The following is a 25,355-nucleotide window of genomic DNA, read 5'->3' on the forward strand; positions in this document are numbered from 1 at the left end:
CTCTGACTGCCTCTGTGACTGTCCTTAAGTGCGCAATTAACAGGTGTTGATCTCCCCATTACTGGCCGCATTGTCTACTGTGGGGAAACCGCCTAGTCATACCCTAGATGGGCAGAGAGGTGTTCATCAAAGAACTCCACAATGAGCACCCGGGCATTGTCATGATGAAGGCAATTGCCAGGTCACACGTTTGGTGGCCAGAGAAAGACGCAGATCTGGAACTTTGTGTTCGCAGGTGCAACACGTGTGCCCAGCTGGGCAATGCGCCCAGGGAAGCCCCCGTTAGCCCCTGGTCCTGGCCGGCCAAGCCTCGGTCACACATCCATGTGGACTACGCAGATCCTTTCATGAGAAAAATGTTTTTGGTTGTAGTAGATGCCTACTCCAAATGGATCGAGTGTGACATTTTAAATTCAAGCACATCCTCTGCCACGGTTGAAAGTCTACGGGCAATGTTCGCCGCCCACGGTCTACCAGATATCTTGGTCAGCGACAATGGCCTGTGCTTCATAAGCACTGAATTCCAGGACTTCATGGCAGGCAATGGAATTAACCATGTCAGAACGGCACCGTTCAAGCCGGCCTCAAACGGCCAGGCAGAACGAGCAGTGCAGATAATCAAACAGGGGATGCTCAGAATCCAAGGGGGTTCCCTACAAAGCCGCTTATCACGCTTGCTGTTGGCCTACAGATCCCGACCACACTCGCTCACAGGGGCTCCACCCGCAGAGCTGCTAATGAAAATGACGCTCAAAACCAGGTTATCCCTTATACACCCCACCATGAAAGAAATTGTCGAGAGCAGGCACTAGTCACAATGTGACTACCATGACAGGAATGCGAGGGCATGATGTATTGATGTAAATTATGCTGTCTCTGTCCTCAACTACACTACAGGGCCCAAATGGCTCGCAGGCACCGTGATTGCAAAAGAGGGGAATAGGATTCTGGTAGTTAAACTTACCAATGGACAAATCTGCCACAAACACGTGGATTAAACAAAAAGGAGGTTCAGCAACCCCATAGAAGAAGCAGAGGAAGAACACAATATCGAGTTCACTCCACCACAGCTTACATGACCCAGGACCTGGCGAGTGAGTCAAAGAAAGTAACCACCATCACGACACACAAGGGGCTGTTTGAGTACAACAGATGTCCATTCGGGATTCGCTCAGCCACCGCGATCTTTCAATGAAACATGGAAAGTCTCCTCAAGTCGATTCCAAGGCCGGTGGTTTTTCAAGCGACATCCTCATCACAGGTTGCAATACTGAAGTTCACCTCCATAACCTGGAGGACGTGCTACGCAGACTGGACCGGGTAGGGCTGCGACTGAAAAAGGTGAAATGCGTCTTCCTAGCTCCAGAGGTAGAATTCCTGGGGATGAGGATTGCAGCAGATGGGATCAGCCCTACTGTGTCCAAGACGGAAGCGATCCAGAGAGCACCCAGACCCCATAACATGACGGAGCTGCGTTCGTTCCTGGGGCTCATGAACTATTTTGGTAACTTTCTTCCCAAATTGAGCACGCTGCTAGAGCCGCTACACATGCTCCTATGCAAAGGTCGCGAATGGGTCTGGGGGGGACAGCCAGGAAAGTGCATTTGATAGAGCACGCAATTTGTTTTGCTCCAACAATCTGTTAACGTTATATGACCCATGTAAGAAACTAGTGCGTCGTCCTACGGTGTCGGATGTGTGTTGCAGCATGTCAATGCCAAGGGTCAGTTACAGCCGGTAGCTTATGCATCCAGAAATCTGTCCCAGGCAGAAAGGAACTACTGGATGGTAGAAAAGGAGGCACTTGCATGTGTATATGCGGTAAAGAAAATGCACCAGTACCTGTTTGGCAGGAAATTTGAGCTGGAGACAGATCACAAACCCCTAACGTCCCTTTTGGCCGACAACAAGACCATAAATGCAAATGCATTGGCCCGCATACAGAGGTGCGCACTCACGTTAGCCGCCTATGACTATACAATTCGGCACAGACCGGGCACCGAAAACTGCGGCGATGCACTCAGCAGGCTCCCACTAGTGACCACTGAGGGCGCTACCGAGCATGCTGCTGAGATGGTCATGGCTGTTAAAGCTTTCGGAAGCGAAGGCTCACCCGTGACAGCCCGTCAGATCAAAGTCTGGACAAATAGAGACCCACTGTTGTTTTTAGTCAATAAATGTGTCCTGGATGGGGACTGGGCAGCCACGTACGGGGCATGCCCTGAGGAATTTAAACCATTTCACAGGCGCAGGGATGAACTCGCGATTCAGGCGATTGCCTACTGTGGGGAAACCGCGTAGTCATGCCCCAGATGGGCAGAGAGGTGTTCATCAGAGAACTCCACAATGAGCACCCGGGCATTGTCATGATGAAGGCAATTGCCAGGTCACATTGGCACACTGAGCCACAGCTGACACTTAACAGTCGAACAGTAAGGGAACATTTATCTACCAGTGATCATAATATGACCAAATTCAATGTTAGGTTTGAAAAGGAGAAACATAACACATAGAATTTGGTAAGGCTAACTTTAATGTGATAAGGCAGAGACTGACATCAGCAGACTGGTCAAAACTGGTATCGGGTAAAACAACAGATGAACAGATGGAGATGTTCAAAAATAATTTAGCTTCAAACCAGTGTAGACCCCTATGCAGCAAGAAATCTACTTACCAAATAAAACAGCCATGGTCAACATAAGAGGTGAGAGATAGCATAAAACAAAAGGAAAGCATACAAAAGTGCAAAGAATAGTTTAGATCCAGGGGACTGGTGGAAAAATAAACAGCAAAGGAAGACAAACAAAGATAATGAGAGGAACACTGAGGTCGGAGGCTCCCTTCGTACGAACGACTCCGACCTGAAAAAAATCTACGAAGGTACCTGGTGGTCCCGGAGGAAAGCAATATCCCAGTCGGAGGTCTAGATTCGCTGCAGAATGCATGGGGAGATGTCTTTCAGGTACGTACATTCATGCTGGAGTCACATGGGCCTGGATCACCAATCACAATGCAGTATTCTCATTGATAAAAATGGGAACTCTGTTTGTACAAGCTCTTTTTGTTAATAACAGGTGCCCTTTTGGAATCCGATCAACGGCGGCGATATTCCAGAGAAACATGGAAAGTTTACTGAAGTCGGTCCCGCACTCCGTGGTCTTCCAGGACAACATCTTGGTCACAGGTCGGAACATAGTCGAGCACCTGCAGAACCTGGAGGAGGTTTTTAGTTGACTCAACCACATGGAGCTCAGGTTAAAACGCTCGAAGTGCGTTTTCCTGGCGCCTGAAGTGGAGTTCTTGGGAAGGAGGATTGCGGCGAACGGCATCAGGCCCGCGAAGATGGAGGCAATCGAGAACGCACCGAAGCCACAGAACGTGATGGAGCTGCGGTCATTTCTGGGACCCTTGAACTACGTTGGTAACTTCTTACGGGGTCCCAGCACACTGCAAGAACCACTACAAGTCTTACTCCGAAAAGGGGGTGAATGGGTTTGGGGCAAAAGCCAAGAAAATGCCTTTGTAAAAGCGAGAAAATTGTTATGCTCAAACAAATTGCTTGTGTTGTATGATCCATGTAAGCGTTTGGCACTAGCATGTGATGCGTCGTCATATGGCGTCATATGTATTGCAACAAGCTAATGATTTCGGGAAACTGCAACTGGTTGCTTATGCATCCAGCAGTCTGTTTAAGGCTGAGAGAGCCTACAGCATGCTTGAAAAAGAAGCGTTAGCGTGTGTCTATGGGGTAAAGAAAATGAATCAATACCTGTTTGGGCTAAAATTAGAATTAGAAACTGACCATAAGCCACTTATATCACTGTTTTACGAGAGTAAAGGGATAAATACCAATGCATCGGCCCGCATCCAGAGATGTGCGCTCACGTTGTCCGCATATAACTATGCCATCCGCCACAGGCCAGGCACAGAAAACTGCGCCGATGTTCTCAGTAGGCTGCCATTGCCCACCACGGGGGTGGAAATAGCGCAGCCCACATATCTAGCCATGGTTATGGAAGGATTTGAGAATGAGCATTCACCTGTCACTGCCCGGCAGATCAAAACCTGGACAAGCCATGACCCCTTATTATCTCTAGTTAAAAGCTGTATGCTTCACGCGAGCTGGTTTAGTGTCCCAATGGAAATGCAGGAAGAGATAAAGCCGTTCCAGCGGCGCAAAGATGAAATGTCTATACAGGCAGCCTGCCTTCTGTGGGGCAATCGAATGATGGTTCCCAAGAAGGGCAGAGACACCTTCATCAATGACCTCCACAGTACCCACCCAGGCATTGTAATGATGAAAGCGATAGCCAGATCCCACGTGTGGTGGCCCGGTTTCGGTGCGGACTTAGAGTGCTGCGTTCACAGATGTAATACATGCTTGCAGTTAAGCAATGTACCCAGGGAGGCGCCGCTAAGTTTATGGTCTTTGCCCTCCAAATCGTGGTTTAGGGTACATGTTGACTATGCTGGCCCGTTCTTGGGTAAAATGTTCCTTGTGGTTGTAGACGCGTACTCCAAGTGGATTGAATGTGAGATAATGTCGGCTAGCACATCCGCTGCCACTATGGAAAGCCTGCGGGCCATGTTTGCCGCACATGGCTTACCCGACATCCTAGTGAGCAACAACGGGCCATGTTTTACCATGCTGAGTTCAAAGAATTCATGACCCGTAATGCGATCAAACATGTCACATCTGCCCCGTTTAAACCAGTGTCCAATGGTCAGGCAGAGAGAGCAGTGCAAATCATCAAGCAAGACTTGAAGAGGGTAACTGAAGGCTCACTGCAGACTCGCCTATCCTGAGTCCTGCTTAGCTACCGCATGAGACCCCACTCACTTACTGGGATCCCACTTGCTGAACTGCTCATGAAAAGAGCACTTAAGACAAGGCTCTCGTTAGATCACCCTGATCTACATGAACAGGTAAAGAGCAGGCGACTTCAACAAAGTGCATACCATGATAGCGCAAATGTGTCACACGAGATTGAAATCAATGATCCTGTTTTTGTATTAAATTATGGACAAGGTCCCAAGTGGCTTCCCGGCACTGTTGTGGCCAAAGAGGGGAGCAGGGTGTTTCGGGTCAAACTTTCAAGTGGACTCATTCACCGGAAACACTTGGACCAAATCAAACTTAGATTCACGGACTATCCTGATCAACCCACCTTGGACCCTACCTTTTTTGATCCGCTAACATACACACCAGTGGCAACCGGCACCACGGTTGACCATGAAGCAAAACCCATCATCCACAGCAGCCCTGCAGGGCCCAACACACCAGGCAGCCCAGCAAGGCCAGCTGCACAGCAGCCCTGCGAGGGCCCAACAAATGATTCAACAACACCAGCTTTTACACCGAGACGATCAACCAGGGCAAGAGGGCCCCAGATCGATTCACATTGTAAATAGTTACACTATTGACTTTGTCGGGGGGGGTGTTGTTATATATGTGGACTTGTATTTACTCTGTACAGCCACCAGAGGGCTCATCCCCTGGAGTCCCAAGGGATCCCATAATCCCTTGGGAGCACAGGTATTTAAGGAGGCTTCACAGGTTGGAAAGGCACTCTAGAGACCTGTAGTAAAAGACTAAGGTCACAGTGTTCAGTCTGGCTCTTTCTCCATACACAACACGCTGGATGTGCTGTATTTGGACTTCCAGAAGGCATTTGACAAGATGCAACATAAAAGGTTACTGCACAAGATAAAAGTTCACGGGGGTGGAAGTAATATATTAGCATGGATAGAGGATTGGCTAACTAACAAAAAAAAGAGAGTTGGGATAAATGGTTCATTCTTTGATTGGCAACCAGCAACTAGTGCAGTGCCGCAGGGATCAGTGCTGGGATCCTAACTATTTACAATCTATATTAACGACTTGGAAGAAGGGACGGAGTGTAATGTAGCCAAGTTTGCTGACGATACAAAGATGGGAGGAAAAGCAATGTGTGAGGGCACACAAAATCTGATAAAGGACATAGACAGGCTAAGTGAGTGGGCACAAATTTGGCACATGGAGTATAATGTTGGAAAGATCAAAGAAAAAGTTATTATTTAAATGAAGAAAGATTACAAAGTGCCGAAATACAGCAGGATCTGGAGGTACTTGTGCATGAAACACAAAAGGATAGTATGCAGATACAGCAAGTGATCAGGAAGGCCACTGATATCTTGGCATTAATTGCAAAGGGGATGGAGTATAAAAGCAGGAAAGTCTTGCTACAGCTACACAAGGTATTGGTGAGGCCACACCTGGAATACAGTGAGCAGTTTTGGTTTCCATATTTACGAAAGGATATACTTGCTTTGAAGGCAGTTCAGAGAAGGTTCACTAGGTTGATTCTGGGGTTGAGGGGGTTGACGTATGAGGAAAGGTTGAGTAGGTTTGGCCTCTACTCATTGGAGTTTAGAAGATTGAGAGGTGATCTTATCAAAACGTATAAGATTACGAGGGGGCTTGACAAGGTGGATGCAGAGAGGATGTTTCCACTGATGGGTGAGACTAGAACGAGAGGCCATTTAAAACAGAGATGAGGAGGAATTCCTTCTCTCAGAGGGTTGTATTTTGCTGCCTCGGAGAGCTGTGGAAGCTGGGACATTGAATAAATTTAAGAGAGAAATAGACAGTTTCTTGAGTGATTAAGGGGATAATGGGTAATGGGGAGCGGGCGGGGAAGTGGAGCTGAGTCCATGAACAGATCAGCCATGATTTTATTGATGGCGGAGCAGGCTCGAGGGGCCGTCAGGCCTAATCCTTTTCCTATTTCTTATGCTCTTATCTTCTTATATTCTTACCATGTTTTGTAACACAATCCAAGAGCATCTCAGGCTCATTAATGACCCAATTTCACAGTCAGTGAGAGGAGATACCGAGAATATAATTGATGCACCTGACTGGTGTTGTAAGCGCTTGTACAAAAAGCGTGCAGTAAGGTGTAGCACTGCCCATTAGTTGGATGGCAGTGTGAAATGCTGCAATGCCTGCCTGTATGTGTGGAGTGAATGAAAGTGAATAAGGAAGTAAGAAATGAAAATCAAATAAAATAGCTGCAGGTTAAGGAGAGACCTCTAAACACACCTGCTTCCTATCCAGAGTCTCCATGGTCCTCTTCTCATGAAGTTAATGGTCAGACATTGGAGGCCCTTTCCAGTCTGCATGCACTGCCTTTTGTTGTGTGCAGCCTTCTCCTGCAAGCAAATACTGTAAAGGGATGTACATTGCAAAGTGGAACATGAGAGAAGATGTATGCCACTCAAGTGGCCAAGTTACTAGGCACCTTCTAGGAGTGTGTCAACATTCAGCATGCAGGGCCCTTGTGCTGGCTGTGCACTTGATGATTACACATGGAAGCTGACTCCATGTCTGCCCATGATATTGTCAAGAGGCAGCATGCAGGTGTGGAAGAGGAGGGGGCCAAGGATGGATCTTTCAGGGACTCTGAAGGCAATGGTGCAGGGCTGGGAAGAGAAGCCATTGCTGGAAACGCCCTGCCTATAACAGAACAGGAAGGAGGGGAAAATCAGAAATGGTGTGGAAAAGATAAACCTGGAGCATCGCTTCAAACTAAACTGTGGCAGAATGATAGAGCTTCAAATTAGAAAAACGGGAAATTTAAGACTCATGTGAGGAAGCACTCCTTCAAACAGAGCGATTAACGTAATGGAATGGATATCTGGGTAGGGTAATGTAGGGATTACCTGAGAATGATTTGGATGTGGTGCGATGAGGGGAGTGTAACTTTTCACCTTCTGGATTGATAATCTAAAATCAGGCCAAATGGACTCATTGCTATTTATCGATCTTGTGATTCTTTTGTACAGTTGGTGGCAAAACAATAGGGCAGCCAATATGAGCTGCCTTAGTGGTGTTTGCACTGATGCTCTTCTCTGCACTGCCTGCACTATGCTGGTGGTGGGGGCTTTGATATTCCTCCAAGCATCAGTTTCGCTGGAGTCTTTATTCATTTTGTCCTTTTCCCCAGGTCTCATGTACAGGATCTAAGTTAACTGAGCATCCAACTGATTCATTCCCCTAAACATTTGAACAATTTTAATCCAACCGCATTTCTTTTGCCCAATGAAAACGAATTACTTTCTGTGAATCTCTCGTCACTGACTCCTAAATTCCGGCATCATGCTGGTCATTCTGCCCTCACGCGCTCCAGTGCCTAAAACCAATTTCCTTTTTAAGGACGAGTTCCCCATAACTCCCCCGATGTACAGTCTAGTGATCTACACAGGTTAGAAAACATGTTCCAGCTTATCGTTACATTCATTCCTGTCCATGAAGGGTCCTTTCAGTCAGTGATCAGTAATGATGCCCAGGTATATTTCTCCTTTGTTCATTCACTTCCCTTCACCTTGCCTGTGCTCTGTGTTTCCTGTTCCAGTTTGTAGAACCTTGGCCGAGACAGTTGGAAAGTTGGAAAGTAGCGCCTAGCACTAATCATTCTCTCCTCCAGCGATATTCAGCTTTAGCGTTCCAAGAGGGAAGTAGAGCACTAAATCAAGCTCTAACCACTTCTCTTAGTGCGCCAAAGTCTGAGAGTTGGGTGGAAGCGGCAAAGCGCAGAACAATTTCGAGCACATTGGTAACGGCATGAGAGGCTGCTTCCCTCGCATAAAGAGCAGGACCAATGATGCTCCACAAGCTCGTTGTTGGCAGTTCTGTTTTGCAAGGTGACCTGTGCGACATGCAGGTAGAGCAGGCGGTGAAGAAGGCAAATGGCATTTTGGCCTTCATAGCTAGAGCATTTGAATATAGGAGCAGAAAGGTCTTACTGCAGTTGTACAGGGCCTTGGTGAGGCGACAACTGGAACATTGTGTTCAGTTTTGGTCTCCTAATCTGAGGAAGGACATTCTTGCTATTGCGGGAGTACAGCGAAGGTTCACCAGACTGTTTCCAGAGATGGCAGGACTGACATATGAGGAGAGAGTGGATCAACTGGGCTTGTATCCACTGGAGTTTAGAAGAATGAGAGGGGATCTTACAGAAACATATAAAATTCTGACGGGATTGGACAGGTTAGAGGCAGGAAGAATGTTCCCATTGTTAGGGAGTTCCAGAACCAGGGGTCACAGTCTAAGAGTAAAGGGTAAACCATTTAGGAACGAGATGAGGATAAACTTCTTCACTCAGAGAGTGGTTAACCTGTGGAATTCTCTACCACAGAAAGTTATTGAGTCCAGTTCGTTAGATATATTCAAAATGGAGTTAGATATGGTCCTTAAGGCTAAAGGGATCAAGGGGTTTGGAGAGAAAGCAGGAAAGGGCTACTGAGGTTGAATGATCAGCCATGATCTTATTGAATGGTGGTGCAGGCTCGAAGGGCTGAATGGCCTGCTCCTGCACCTAATTTCTATGTTTCTATGTTTGCCGAACTAACAGAAAACAGGAAGTCGCGATAAATGGTTCATTCTCTGATTGGCAACCAGTAACTATAGTGCTGGGACCCCAACTAATTACAATCTATATTAATGACTTGGAAGAAGGGATGGAGTATAACGTAGCCAAGTTTGCTGACGAGACAAAGATGGGAGGAAAAACAATGTGTGAGGAGGACACAAAAAATCTGATAGACAGGCTAAGAGAGTGGGCAAAAATTTGGCAGATGGAGTATAATGTTGGAAAGTGTGAGGTCATGCACTTTGGCAGAAAAAAATCACAGTGCAAGTTATTATTTAAATGGAGAAAGATTGCAAAGTGCCGCTGTACAGCGGGACCTGGGGGTACTTGTGCATGAAACACAAAAGGATAGTATGCAGGTACAGAAAGTGATCAGGAAGGCCAATGGTATAGGGGATGGAGTATAAAAGCAGGGAATTCTTGCTGCAGCTATACAAGGTGTTGGTGAGGCCACACCTGGAATACTGCGTGCAGTTTTGGTTTCCATATTTACGAAAGGATATACTTGCTTTGGAGGCAGTTCAGAGAAGGTTCACTCGGTTGATTCCGGGGATGAGGGGGTTGACATGAGGAAAGGTTGAGTAGGTTGGGCCTCTACTCATTGGAGTTCAGAAGAATGAGAGATGATCTTATTGAAAAGTATAAGATTATGAGGGGGCTTGATAAGGTTGATGCAGAAAGCATGTTTCTACTGATGGGGGAGACTAGAACTAGAGGGCATGATCTTAAGCTAAGGGGCCGTCCATTTAAAACAGAGATTAGAAGGAATTTCTTCTCTCAGAGGGTTGTAAATCTGTGGAATTTGCTGCCTTGGAGAGCTGTGGAAGCTGGGACATTGAAGAAATTTAAGATCTATTTTGCAAGGTGACCTGCGCGACTGCCATTACAGCCCCAAACACTCACACAGTGGAGGCCTTGGATATCTTGCACCGGTGAAACATGAAAAACTTTGCGCAGTGACCAGAATGATGAAAATAATAAAGTTTGCGCTAACTGGAAACCTTTCCCTTAAATTACCACTCCCCAATTGGCCAGCCGTGTTCACAATGCCTCCTCTTGCTGGGGTTGTCGACACGAGGCGTGACAGCAGGGGGCGAGAGTCAATTTTACATCCGGGGCGATAACGGAGCGCTGCGCACTTTATGACATCATGATCAGTGAGGCACTAGAGGCCCAGGCACTACGGGTTAGCACCAGCACTAAACCGGCACTGAAGTTCATGGGCATTGCTGCATTCGCTGCGTCCGGTCGCTAACCCCTTCGTGTCCCGTTAGCGCCCCAACCAGGCACTAACGGGTGGTGCTAACCTACCGAATTTCTAGTCCTAATAATATCAACATTAAAACTCCCCTGCCCTCCCTTAGCCCACTCATTTAGTTGTCAATCTCACTTGGATTTGCCACTTGCTCACACAGCTAGCTGTCATCAACAAATTAGATATTGGTACAAGAATAACTCTTCCCCATTCAACTTGTTAATAGTGTGAACAGCAAGTGATTCTTGTGAAACTTTACTTATTACTAACTCCCAGGAGGGCTTCAATTTGTCTTCTACCTTCATTTGATTATAAACACAATTCGTTAATAATTTGCGAGCCTTGATCTTCTTCAGAAGACTCCTAAGTCCAGTGTTAGAACATGAGGAAGTCCCATTCTGGTTATTTAGCAGGCAGAGTGGGCTGAGGGCAGCACTCACCAATCACATCGTCATCTCATGGAGTCAAATAGGAGGGACTTCTCGACACAATATCTGTCAACCAACAATCAACCAGGCAACAAAAGGCAAGATACCACAATATCTTCCCTCACACGGCTGCAAATTGAACGGGTCAGTTCAGTAGATGTCCTTTCTCTTTAATTACAAGCTACACTCAGCTCCTCCAGTTAGACTTCTCCTTCTTTGCACATTTGTCTTAATTGCCTCAGCTCTGGTCAGTGCTCCATTAGCCCCAGTCGCTACAAACCATGCATTCTTTTAAGCAAAGACATGTCACAAAAGTTCAGCACCTTCAAGTCGTCACTTGTCGCTCCATCTATTGAACCAAATGTTACATAGTTGGACCATGACCCGTCTCCTGCCGGACGTCGAGCATCATTCCCTTGTTGGCTGGACCAGCGGTCCCCAGTGGTGCATTTCCCGTACATGTTGTTCTCGTAGACGCTTGCGACAAGAGTCCAACCACCGCCATTGGTGGTCATGTCACAGAAGGCCTGATAGAGTGAGCCATCTTTGGTTCTCAACATCTGGATACCATCTGTGGTAAGGAGTATAATATAAGGTAAATCAATTGAATCAGAGAGTTGGAGAAAAGCAGTGTCTCTGTACATGAAGGGTTTGGAACCACGACCACAACTGGAAGGATATATTGGGCTCGATTTCCCTGTATTGTGTCTGGGTGTATTGGATCACCTTGAGGACAATCAGGTGGAGGGGATTGAATGCAGGTAATGGAGATCATTCGATATTCAATGAATATATAAAAAGGTCAGTCAGAAGCTACTCATAATAAAGAACTTGTATTTATATAGCGCCTTTCAAACTCGAGAGTGTCTCAACAACAACAACAACTTGTATTTATATAGTGCCTTTCAGGTAGTGAACCGTCCCAATGCGCTTCACAGGAGTATTATGTGCTAAAATTTGAAACCGAGCCGTATAAGTGGAAATTAGCGCAGGTGACCAAAAGCTTGGTCAAAGAGGTTTCTTTTAAGGAGCATCTTGAAGGAGGAAAAAGAGATAGTGAGGCAGAGAGGTTTAGGCAACAAGTTCCAGAGCTTGCGGCCGAGGCAACAGAGGGCACGGCCACCAATGGTTGAGCGATTATAAGCAGGAATGCACAGGAGGGCAGAATTACAGGAGCGCAGACATCTCGGGGGTTGTGGTGCTGAAGGAGATTACAGAGATAGGGAGGGGCAAGGCCATGGAGGGATTTGAAAATAAGAATGAGAATTTTGAAACTGAAGCGTTGCTTAACCAGAAGACAATGTAGGTCAGCGAGCACAGGGGTGATGGGTGAGCGGGCAGCCGAGTTTTGGATCACCTCTATTTACATAGGGTAGAATGTGGGAGTCGAGCTAGGAGTGCATTGATGTAGAGGTAACAAAGGCATGGATGAGGGCTTCAGCAGCAGATGAGCTGAGGCAAGGGCGGAGACGGGTGATGTTACGGAGGTTGAAATAGGCGGTATTAGTTATGCTCAGGATATGTGGTTGAAAGCTAATTTCCGAGTTAAATATGACAACAAGGTTGCTAACAGTCTGGTTCAGCCTCAGATAGGAGTTGAGCAGAGTCATGGAGTCAGTGTCTCGGGAACAGAGTTTGTGGCGGGGACCGAAAACAATGACTTCAGTCTTCTGAATATTCAATTGGAGAACATTTCTGCTCATCCAGAACTGGATGTTGGATAAGCAGTCTGACAATTTAGAGATCGTGGAGTGGTCGAGAGAAGTGGCAGTGAAGTAGAGCTGGGTGTTATCAGCGTACATGTGGAAACTGCTGCTGTGTTTCCGGATGATGTCGCCAAGAGGCAAAGTAGATGAGAAACTCCACAGCTAATGTAAGTTTAATCAATATTGTACTGTAGGGAACAATTATATATCGGTCAGCGATCACCCCTGCTTGATTTTCCTCCATGCACTGTACCCACCCGATCCAATAAATCCCAACGCAACAACAGGAAACTCTATCCCATTACTTTATTTTTCTTTGCACCTTCCTATTTTCTCCTAAATTTGCCTCTCCCAATGTTAGGCTCTGCTCCTGGGCTGTGGTTCCATAGGCAGCAACTCTGTGCTTCTTCACTGAAGTTCCCATTCTCAGGGTATTTTTCAGACTTTGTAGTACTGGCGGGGAGCTTGCTGGTGTATCTTTAAATTAAGGCTCGGAAGCATTGCACACAGCGCCCATGCTGATTTCTGACACCCGCTTCCAGCACTCGGGTCTTCCACCACCAGAGTGAAGTCCAAACATCAGCTGCTTTTAATCGTGGGACCTCAGCAGCACAGTGCAACCTCTCTCCTTTTTTGTCATGGGGCATCCTGAGAGACCCAATAAGGTCACACGATAAAGACAGGAGGAACCCAACTAATTTTATCCTTCACCAACCTGGAGACGGCCCCTGTGAGACCCTCACAGCCACTCTGGTCTACACTCATCTACAATGCTTTCACGAGTGGGCTTCATGAATAAAACATGATCGAGTTTGGGTTTTGGGGATAATCGAGAGTAAGGACATTTCTCCTTATTTCCTGACCGGATTCATTAGTAACTATCTTGTATTAACTGCCTCTTGTTTTGGATTCTCCCACAAGGGGAAACATTCACTTCACAACTACCCTGACCAACCCATTAATAATGTTAAAGACCGCGATCGGGTCACCTCTAGGGTCTTCTCTTTTCAAATAAAATCCCCAACTTGTTCAATAATTCCCGGTAGCTGTAATCTCTCAGTTCTGGTATCCTCCTATTCATCTTTTTTGAACTTTCTCCAGTGTTATTAAGTCATAATTTTAGTATGGAGACCAGAACAGAGCACAGTGCTCCAGCGGCCTGACCAGGGTCCGATACAAATTTAGCATAACTCCAGTACTTCTGAATTATACACCCTGAGAAATAAATCCCAGTGCTTTGTTAGCATTTGAATTGCTTTGCTGACATGTGATGCTGCTTTTAATGATTTGTTCACCTGTATCTCTAGATCCCTTTTGCTATTCTATCCCACTGAGTTTCTGATTTTAAAAGGTGTAGGTGATATTTCTATTTTCCTACCAGAGTGCATCACCTCACATTGATCTATATTAGAGTTTATTTGTCACTTATCTGCCTAAATTTTCTAATGCCTTCTTTTATTTTGTTGCATTCTCCCTCAGTATTAGCTATACTCACAGTTTGGTATCATCTGCAAATTGTGATGTTGGATTACTTGTTCCTAAATCCAAATTATTGTTGTAAATTATGAATGACAGTGGTCCCAGCACTGATCCTTGTGGGACACCGCTTTCTACCTTCCTCCAATCTGATTGACGATTCTCTGCTTTCAATTTTTTGCCAATTTGCTATCCATTCAGCTATTTGTCCTCAGCCTCCACATGCCGTAAGCTTTGTCATGAGCCCGAATTCCTCCCCTTTCTCTGTACGTTTGAGACAACTATTCACCATTTTCTTATCTTGCAGCCGTTTTCTAAACGTAATTCTAAGTTTAAATAGATGATTCATGAAATATTTCTGATTCAACTCCACTTCGACAATGTTGAAAACATAACCTAGACGGACACTTCGGTGCCACACTGAGCAAATGTTGTATTGTGAGATAGTTACAGGGAGGCGGGGTGGGTGTGAGTAAGGCCGAGGATGCAGAGGCCCTGACGACCTTACTGACAGGACCTCAGTTACATATTTAGCTGTGTTTCCCACCCGGCTGATGGGTAGGGGGAAGACCAGCAGCAGGAGGTCACAGCCATGGGCCCTTGGGAACGGTCCCGGGGAGTCGGCGAGGCCCACGGCCGTAACTTGGGGTGAAGCCCGGGATCGGGAGGGAGAGAGGCTCAGGATCGGGAGGGGGAGAGGCCCAGGATCGGGAGGGGGAGAGGTCCAGGATCGGGAGGGGGAGAGGCCCAGGATCGGGAGGGGGAGAGGCCCAGGATCGGGAGGGGGAGAGGCCCAGGATTGGGAGGGGGAGAGGTCCAGGATCGGGAGGGGGTGAAGCCCGGGATCGGGAGGGAGAGAGGCCCGGGATCGGGAGGGGGAGAGGCCCAGGATTTGGAGGGGGAGAGGCCCAGGATCGGGAGGGGGAGAGGCCCAGGATCGGGAGGGGGAGAGGCCCGGGATCGGGAGGGGGAGAGGCCCAGGATCGGGAGGGAGAGAGGCCCGAGATTGGGAGGGGGAGAGGCCCAGGATCGGGAGGGAGAGAGGCCCGGGATCGGGAGGGGGAGCGGCCCAGGATCGGGAGGGGGAGAGGCCCGGGATCGTGAGGGGGAGAGGCCCGAGATCGGGAGGGGGAGAGGCCCAGGATCGGGAGGGGGAGAGGCCCAGGATCGGGAGGGAGAGAGGCCCAGGATCGGGAGGGAGAGAGGCCCAGGATCGGGAGGGAGAGAGGCCCGGGATCGGGAGGGAGAGAGGCCCGGGATCGGGAGGGGGAGAGGCCCAGGATCGGGAGGGGGAGAGGCCCAGGATCGGGAGGGGGAGAGGCCCAGGATCGGGAGGTGGAGAGGCCAAGGATTGGGAGGAGGAAGAGGCCCAGGATCGGGAGGGGAAGAGGCCCAAGATCAGGAGGGGGAGAGAAAGGGAGGAGACCAAAAGCTTCCTTCAGGGGCTGTGGGAGGTGATGCAAACCTGATCCTCCTGGCCTACTTGCACTGTGGGAGCTCGATTTAAATATGTTCATTAAGTGTCTCGCTTCTCCACAGTTGCACACTCGGAGACCCTGATATCTACTGCTGTAAAAAAGGCTGTGGGCACATGGGCGGCATGTTGTGATCGCATTTTGTAATTTAATTTTTTCCTGGGATGTGGGCATCACTGGAAAAGCCAACATTTATTGTCCATCCCTAATTGCCCTTGTGAAGATGGTGATGAGCCACTTCCATGATATATTTCCAAGTCAGGGTGGCGTGTATTTGGAGGGGAATTTGCAGGTGATGGTGTTCCCATGCACCTGCTGCCCTTGTCCTTCTAGGTGGTAGAGGTCGCGGGTTTGGGAGGTGCTGCCGAAAAATCCTTGGCGAGTTGCTGCAGGGTATATTATAGATGGTACACACTGTGGACACAGTGTGCCAGTGGTGGAGGGAATAAATGTTTAAGGTGGTGGATGGGGTGCCAATCAAGTGGGCTGCTTTGTTGTGAATGGTGTTGAGCTTCTTGAGTGTTTGGAGTGGCATTCATCCAGGCAAGTGGAGAGTATTCCATCACACTCCTGACTTGTGCCTTGTAGATGGTGGAAATGCTTTGGAGAGTCAGGAGGTGAGACACTCGCCGCAGAATACCCAGTCTCAGACCTGCTCTTGTTGCCACAGTATTTCTGTGGCTGGTCCAGTTAAGTTTCTGGTCAATGGTGACCCCCAGGGTGTTGATGGTGGGGGATTGGGCAACGGTAATACTGTTGAATGTCAAGGGGAGGTGGTCAGACTCCCGTTAGTTGAATTAGTCATTGCCTGACACTTGTGTGGTGCAAATCTCACTTGCCAACTATCTGCCCAAGCCTGAATGTCGTCCAGGTCTTGCTGCATGTGCGCAGGGACTGCTTCATTTTCTGAGGAGTTGTGAATGGAACTGAACACTGTGCAATCATCAGCGAACATCTCCAGTTCCCCATGTTTAAATCTTGAAGTCCCATCCTGACCCTCTCCCATCCGTCGTTGGGTGTGCTTGTGGAGAGGGAGTTCATCTTTTGGATCAAATAGAGGCTGTATGAAAAATGAAAACATTAACCTTGGGTGATGTGATGTTTCTCTTTGAGTTCCCTGCAGCTCCTGGGTAAATTATTGAAGCTATTTACCTCGAAGTTTCCAGCTATATTGACAATTGTAATATTCTGATTCGCGAACTCAATTTCATCTGAAAACCAAAACAAAGATATATTTAGTACTATTGGATACAGCGAGAGACAGAGGGAAAGAGACAGAAGGAGACACAGAGAACGAGAGACAGGAACAAAGAGAGATACTGAGAGAGATACAGCGAGAAAGAGACAGAGGCAAACACAGAGATAGAGAGAGAGGAGCGAAGAGAGACACTGAGAGGGACAGATATTTGGATGAACACAGACTGAAAGAGAAAAAGTCAGACAATCAGGGAGCCATTAAAAGAGGTATGAGGTACAGGGAGAAGGATATAGAGGGAGAGGAAGACACACAGATGACGAGAAAGGAAAACAGAGAGAAGTCGACAGAGACAGAAAGAAAGAAACAGACATCACAGACAGAGAGTGGGGAAAGGAAATGATAGAAAGAGGCAGCGTGACAAAAACACAGACACAGTGTGACAGAAAGAAGAGAGATACAAGGAGGGGGAAGGAGACAGACAGAGCCAGAAAGATAGATTTAGAAACAGAGAAATAGAGAGAGAGACAGAGTGAGCGGGCAAGAGATGGGAGAAAGATTCAGTACTAGATTGACAGAGCCACACATGCAGACAGACAGGAAGAGAGCCACACGGACAGAAGGACAGAAAGAAGTGAGAATGAAGGCAGAGATTTATGTTACGATGCAATTCAGAGGCACCACCAGTACATTGCTGAATTGACGATTCTTCCAGTGTGGATCAGACAAGCGAATGTCGTGCAGCTCATCTCTTGGGAGCCAAACTCATTTTGTTCAACGACATTTAGATGAACATCCAACGGGAATTGCAGGAGGAGCAGGATCCCTGGGCTGTACATCTCTTCCTAGCTCTGGGGAATAGGGGACAGCCAGACTGAGAAAGGACCAAACTGTACACACCACAATCCAACCTGATCTGCACAGTTTGTCCAATATCTTAGTTACCCCAGTTTGTATTCAACAAAGTAAACAAAGTGCAAGAATATGATGGAATCGTCACTTACCACCAGAACCAAGACTGGAGGATTGCTCAATATTGAGAATGACAAGGAGGAGAAAAAGGGCGGCCTTCATGTCTTCACAACAGCTTTCCCGGGGCAAGTGTCAAATCCTGGGAAGGTGAAGTTGACAAGATAAAAGGGTCTGATGAAGAGCACATTAACTGCTGACATTTTGAAGACTGAATGAACTCATTGGGCCCAAGTTTCGAGCTGCGCCTAGAACAGCGCAGTCCCAACCCGGACGCCCGTTTTTCGCGCCACAAAGTGCGCCTAAAAGAAACTTCCAGATTCTCCAGCTCCCTGCAGCTTGTTTGCAGCTCGGCGCAGCACAGCACGAGCTGTAGGGGGCGGAGCCAGGTCCCTGCACTGAAAACAGTGCCGGGGTGCACTGCACATGCACGCTACAGTGGGCGCGCATGTGCAGTAGTTCCAGGCGCCCAAAACTGTGTGGGAGGGGCCGAAGCACACAGACCCTAGCCCTGGCCCAATGGCCTCACTGGGGCTGCGTGAATAAGGCTCCTCCCACGGCCAGCTCCTGCTTCCTCCCGACCCGACTCGACTCCCGCTTCCCACCCCCCGCCTCCGGACCGGACCCGACTCCCGCTTCCCCCCCCCCCCCACCCGCCCCTGGACCGGACACGACCCCGATCCGACTCCCACTTCCCCCCCCGCCCCGTCCCCGGACCCGACCCGACCCGACCCCCTGGACTGGACCCGACCCGACTCCCCTCCCCCCCCCCCCCCCGCCCCCCGCCTCCGGACCGGAACTGACACCGATACCGATATCGATAATAACGGAAATTTATGTCATGTTTAGGTTTAAAAGTAGACGCAGTCAGAGAATCACAGATTAATACAGCACAGAAAGAGACCATTCGGCCCATCGAGTTTGTGCCAGCTCTTTTGAAGAACAATCTAGTTAGTGTCGTTCCCCCGCTCCGCCCCCGTATCCCTGCAATTTTTTCTCCTTCATTTATCCAATTCCTTTTGAAGTTTACGATTGAATCTGTATCCACCATCCTATCAGGCAGTGTATTCCAAAACCTAACCACTCGCTGCGTGAAAGAGTTACTTTCTCATGTCGCCTCTGGTTCTTTTGCCAATCACCTTAAATCTGTGCCCTTTTATTATCGATCCACCAACCATTGGAAACAGTTTCTCTTTATTTACTTTATCTAAACCTTCATAATTTAAAACACCTCCATCAAATCTTCTCTTAGTCTTCTCTGCTCCAAGGAGAACAAACCCAGCTTCTCCAGTCTATCCACGTAACTGTAATCCACTAACCCTGGAACCATTCTAGTAAATCTCTTCTGCACCCTCTCTAAAACCTTCACGTCCTTCCTAAAGTGTGGTGCCTAGAATTGGCACAATACTTCAGCTGGGGCTGCACTAGGGTTTTATATAGGTTTAGCATCACTTCCTGGCTTTTGTACTCGATGTCTCTATTTATAAAGCCCAGGATCCCATATGCTTTATTAACTGCTTTGTAAACCTGTCCTGCTACCGTCAAAGATTTTTCCACAAAGACCCACAGGTCTCTCTGTTCTTGCACCCCCTTTAAAATTGTATCATTTAGTGTATATGGTCTCTCCTCATTCTTCCTACCAAGATGTATCACCTCACATATCATTGCATTGAATTGCATCTTCCATGTGTCCACCCATCTTATATGTCATTGTGACAGATGTTACTGCAGTTTAATCTGGGAGCCAGTCATCTGCTCCTGGCACAGGTCTGCTCCCCTGTCAATTCTCCCTTGTCTCAGACCCTCCTGTATCCCACTCTCTTTCCTCAGTCTCACACTTCCCTCTCCCACAATTCCCGTTTCCCACTCCATGCTCTGCCTTCCAAATTCACTCTCCCCTTTTTCAGGCTTATGTTTCTGTCAGTTAGGTTTCCAACTTCTTTGTCCCCGAACTAGAACATAAGAACATAAGAAATAGGAGCAATTTGGCCCCTCGAGCCTGCTCCGCCATTTAATCAGATCATGGCTGATCTGTTCTTGGACTCAACTCCACTTTCCTGCCCGTTCCCCATAACCTTTTATTCCCTTATTGCTCAAAAATCTTTCTATCTCCCCCTTAAATATATTCAATGACCCAGCCTCCACGACTCCCTGGGAGAGAGAATTCCACATATTTACAACCCTCTGAGAGATTAAATTCCTCCTTATCTCAATTTAGAATGGGCAGTCCCTTATTCTGAGACTATGCCCTCTAGTTCTAGTATCCCCTATGGGTGGAAATATCCTCTCTGCATCCACTTGCAAGCCCCCTCATTATCTTGTATGTTTCGATAAGATCACCTCTTAATCTTCTGAATTCCAATGAGTAGAGGCGGAACCTACTCAACCTTTCCTCATAAGTTAACCCCCTCATCTCCAGAATCAACCTAGTGAACCTTCTCTGAATTGCTTCCAATGCAAGTATGTCCTTCCTTAAATATGGAGACCAAAACTGTACGCAGTACTCTAGGTGTGGCCTCACCAATACCCTGTATAGTTGTAGCAGGATTTCTCTGCTTTTATACTCCATCCCCCTTGCAATAAAGGCCAACATTCCATGTGGCTTCCTAATTACTTGCTGTACCTGCATACTAACTTTTTGTGTTTCATGCACAAGGACCCCCAGGTACCTCAGTACTGCAGCACTTTGATATTTTTCTTCATATAAATAATCATTTGCTTTTCTAATTTTTATGCCAAAGTGGATAACCTCACATTTTCCCATATTGTACTCCATCTGCCAATTTTTTGCCCATTCAGGAACCTGTCTATATCGCTTTGCAGATTTTTTGTGTCCACCTCACAATTTGCTTTCCCACTCATCTTTGTATCATCAGCAAACTTGGCTACATTACACTTGGTCCCTTCATCCAAGTCATTAAATAGATTGTAAATAGTTGAGGCCCAGCACCGATCCCTGCGGCGCCCCACTAGGTACTATTCGCCACCCGGAAAATTACCCATTTATCCCGACTCTCTGCTTTCTGTTTGTTAGCCAATCCTCTATCCATGCTAATATATTACCCCCAACCCTGTGAACTTTTATCTTGTGCAGTAACCTGTCATGTGGCACCTCATCAAATGCCTTCTGGAAATCCAATTACACCACTCTACTGGTTCCCCCTTATCCATCCTGCTCGTTATATCCTCAAAGAACTCCAGCAAATGAGTCAAACATGATTTTCCCTTTTTTTAAACCATACTGACTCTACTTCACTGAATTATGCTTTTCCAAATGTCCTGCTACTGCTTCCTTAATAATGAACTCCAGCATTTTCCCAATGACAGATGTTAGACTAACTGGTCTATAGTTCCCTGCTTTCTGTCTGCCTCCTTTTTTAAATAGGGGCGTTACATTTGCAGTTTTCCAATCCGCTGGGACCTCCCCAGAATCCAAGGAGTTTTGGAAGATTACAACCAAAGCATCCACTATCTCTGCAGCCACTTCTTTTAAGACCATAAGATGCAAGCCATCGGGTCCAGGGGACTTGTCCTCCTTTAGTCTCATTATTTTACTGAGTATTACTTCTTTAGTGATAGTGATTGTTTTAAGTTCCTCCCTCCCTAAAGCCCCTCATTTCCGAATTTCATACTTCTTGGTTTCCTATTCACTCCTCCATTTCCGATTTGCAGAGTCCTTGTTCCCATTCCCATCTCTCAGGCTCCAAATCTCCTGCGCCACTTAAATTCCCAGCCTCCTGCTGAGCTCCTTCACATTCCCAGTCTCCCGCCGAGCTGCCTCACATTCCCAGTCTCCCGCCGAGTTCCCTCGCATTCCGAGTCTCACGCTCTCCTCTCTTACATTCCCAGCCTCCCACTGACCTCCCTCACATTCCCAGTCTCCCACTGACCTCCCTCACATTCCCAGACTCCCGCCGAGCTCCCTCACATTCCCAGTCTCCCGCTCTCCTCGCTCACATTCCCAACCTCCCACTGACCTCTCTTACATTCCCAGCCTCCCGCTCTCCTCTCTCACATTCCCAGCCTCCTGCTCTCCTCTCTCACATTCCCAGCCTCCCACTGACCTCTCTCACATTCCCAGCCTCCCGCTCTCCTCTCTCACATTCCCAGCCTCCTGCTCTCCTTTCTCACATTCCCAGCCTCCCACTGACCTCCCTCACATTCCCAGCCTCCCGCTCTCCTCTCCCACATTCCCAGACTCCCGCTCTCCTCTCTCACGTTCCCAGACTCCCGCTGACCTCTCTCACATTCCCAGCCTCCCACTCTCCTCTCTCAGATTCCCAGACTCCCACTTACCTCTCTCACATTCCCAGCCTCACACTCTCCTCTCTCACATTCCCAGCCTCCCGCTCTCCTCCACATTCCCAGCCTCCCGCTGACCTCTCATCAGATTCTCAGTCCCATAGGAACAGGAGAAGGCCGTTCAATCCCTTGGGCCTACGCCGACATTCACTTGGATCATGGCTGAGTTGCACCTCAACTTTATTTTCCCGCCTGTGCTCCATATCCCTTTATAACCCAAGCTAACAAAAATCTATCTAACTCAGCCTTGAAAGGGCCAATTCTCCGAGTACCACAGCCTTTTGGGGGGAAGATTTCCAGAATTCTACGAGCTTTTGTGTGAATATTTCATCCTAATTTGACTCCTGATTGGCCTATCACTAATTGTAAAGTTACCCTCCCTTGTTCTGGACTCCCCCACCAGAGCAATTAGTTTCTCTCTATCTACACTCTCAAATTCTTTAATCATCTTTAACACCGCGATCACATCACCCCATCATTTCCTATATTTAAAGGAATACTGCCCAAATTTATAGAACGTGTCCTCACAGTTTAACCCTTTTAGCCCCGGTATCATTCTGGTGAAACTGCGATGCCCCCAAGGGCAATATATCCTTCCTGGGGAGCGGTGCCCAGAACTGAACACACAACTCCAGATGGGGTCTGACGAAAGCTTTATGCAGCTGAAGTATAATTTCCTCCCCTTTGATGAAAGCTAACATACCATTCGCCTCTTTCATTGCTTCTCGTAACTATACATTAGCTTTTAGTGATTTGTGTACATGGACACCTAAGTCGCTTGGCTCCTCCAGAGATTCTAGTCTTTCACACTTCAAAACAAAGGGTTTGACAAAAGATAAAGAAAACGAGTTACTTCCAATCTACAGAATGACTCCCCAGCAACAGAAATATCTTAGCTTGAAGTTTCCACCATGGGTGCAACCCATTAGTTTGATCCGAAAATGTGCCCACTCCAGTGCCCATTCTGCCGATGTCAAATTACACTCAAAATTATTGTGAGTCTGATTAGAATACATGCAAATGTAAAATGGGCATAAATCAGTGAACACAACCAGGGCCCAACTCACATCATATAGTTCTTCTATCAGTATGAAAAGGAAAGTTTTAAGTTATTTAACCATCATTCATGCACATCAGGCACAGCATGCTTAATAGTCTGCAATCGGGGAAGCTTTCGAATGTTTAAGGTGAATTCATAAAATCATAGAAAGTTACAGCATGGAAGAAGGCCATTTTGGGCCCTTTCGTGTCCATCGCTGGCCGACAAAGAGCTTTCCCGACTAATCCCACCTTCCAGCTCTTGGTCTGTAACCCTGTAGATTATGGCACTTCCAAGTACATATCCAAGTACTTTTTAAAAGTGGTGAGGGTTTCTGCCTCTACCACCCTTTCTGGCAGTGAGTTCCATGACTTACGCCATAAAAATGCTTAAAAGAAACAGAAAATGCAGAACATGTCACGGAGAGGTTAACTTTTTTTAAATGCACAAAAAATTGCAATAAAACAGAAAAATTACCCGCCTTACCTTCAAACCTGGTTGTAATTTCAAGACAACCCCTGGGCAAACGTAACTGCAGGAAGCTTGTAATGGGGCTCTGTAACCATTGACCAAACGTAACTGCAGTAAGTTTGTAATGGAACTCTGTAACCATTAACCAAACGTAACTGCAGGAAGCTTGTAATGGGGCTCTGTAACTGATGTGTCCTTACTATACAGGACAAATGCACATGAGGCCCATGCTTGAGAGAAGGTCACTCTGTGACCAGCAACTTTTATTCCAGCACTGAAGTGATGAAGGTGGGTGGAGCTTCCCCTTTTATGTCTGAAAGACCAGGTTAGGAGTGTCTCCTACAAGTTCACCACCGAGTGGTCAATGTTCTCACAGTGTACAACAAATCAATTTTTACATGAGTTACAATGACAGTGAAATACATGACATCACCTCCCCCCCGCAAAGTCTTATTGGGATCACAGGTTAAGTCTCTCTGGTGGTTTACGCTCCCTTGTAGAGCGTCTGTGTTGGGGCTCCAGTTCTTCGGCATTGGCCTGAGTGTCTGCTGTTTGCGGTGCCTCAGGCCTGTCCGGACTGCCGACAGTGACTGTGCTCTCCTCCACTTGATTCCGGCGTTCGGCCATCTGTGGAGGAGTGAACGCTATCATGTTCTTCCTCTGCTTCTTCTATGGGGTTGCTGAAACTCCTTTTTGTTTGATCCACGTGTTTGCAGCAGATTTGTCCACTGGTAAGTTGAACTACCAGAATCCTATTCCCCTCTTTGGCAATCACAGTGCCTGCGAGCCATTTAGGCCCTGCAGCGTAATTGAGAACAAAGACAGGGTCATTGACATCAATACATTGTGCCCTCGCATTCCCATCATGGTAGTCACATTATGACTGGCGCCTGCTCTCAACAATTTCTTTCATGGTTGGGTATATAGGGATAACCTGGTTTTGAGCATCCTTTTCATTAGCAGCTCTGCGGGTGGGATCTCTGTGAGCGAATGTGGTCGGGATCAATTGGCCAACAGGAGGCATGATAAGCGGCTTTCTAGGGAACCCCCTTGGATTCTGAGCATCCCCTGTTTGATAATCTGCACTGCTCGTTCTGCCTGGCCATTTGAGGCAGGCTTGAACGGTGCCGTTCTGACATGGTTGATACCATTTCCTGCCATGAAGTCCTGGAATTCAATGCTTGTAAAGCACGGGCCATTGTCACTGATCAAGACGTCAGGTATAACATGGGCGGCGAACATTCCCCGTAGACTTTCGACCGTGTCCGAGGATCTGCTTGAATTGAGAATGTCACACTCGATCCATTTGGAGTAGGCGTCTACTACAACCAAAAACATTTTTCCCATGAAAGGACCTGCGTAGTCCACATGGATGCGTGACCATGGTTTGGCGAGCCAGGACCAGGGGCTAAGGGGGGCTTCCCTGGGCGCATTGCTCAGCTGGGCACACGTGTTGCACCTGCGAACACAAAGTTCCAGGTCTGCATCTATCCCTGGCCACCAAAAGTGTGACCTGGCAATTGCCTTCATCATGATAATGCCCGGGTGCTCATTGTGGATTTCTCTGATGAACATCTCTCTGCTCATCTGGGGCATGACTACTCGGTTTCCCCATCGGCCTGAATCGAG

The 25,355-nt window shown here is 47.5% G+C and overlaps 1 protein-coding gene across 3 annotated transcripts in view; it reads right to left on the reverse strand.

Moving 5' to 3' along the window:
• Positions 1-25,355, reverse strand: part of LOC139263145 (intelectin-1a-like) — a 96,602-nt gene that overhangs the window by 48,980 nt on the left and 22,267 nt on the right. For all 3 annotated transcript variants that reach the window (XM_070878762.1, XM_070878760.1, XM_070878761.1), the window contains 3 exons: positions 17,950-18,056; positions 16,836-16,961; positions 11,417-11,664 (listed from right to left, as the gene is read on the reverse strand). In XM_070878762.1, the coding sequence (XP_070734863.1) occupies positions 11,417-11,664; positions 16,836-16,961; positions 17,950-18,019 (444 nt within the window). In that variant the 5' untranslated portion in view covers positions 18,020-18,056. The remainder of the gene's footprint in view (positions 1-11,416; positions 11,665-16,835; positions 16,962-17,949; positions 18,057-25,355) is intronic.

Source organism: Pristiophorus japonicus, chromosome 4 (assembly GCF_044704955.1).
Source record: "Pristiophorus japonicus isolate sPriJap1 chromosome 4, sPriJap1.hap1, whole genome shotgun sequence".
Classification (NCBI taxonomy): domain Eukaryota; kingdom Metazoa; phylum Chordata; class Chondrichthyes; family Pristiophoridae; genus Pristiophorus; species Pristiophorus japonicus.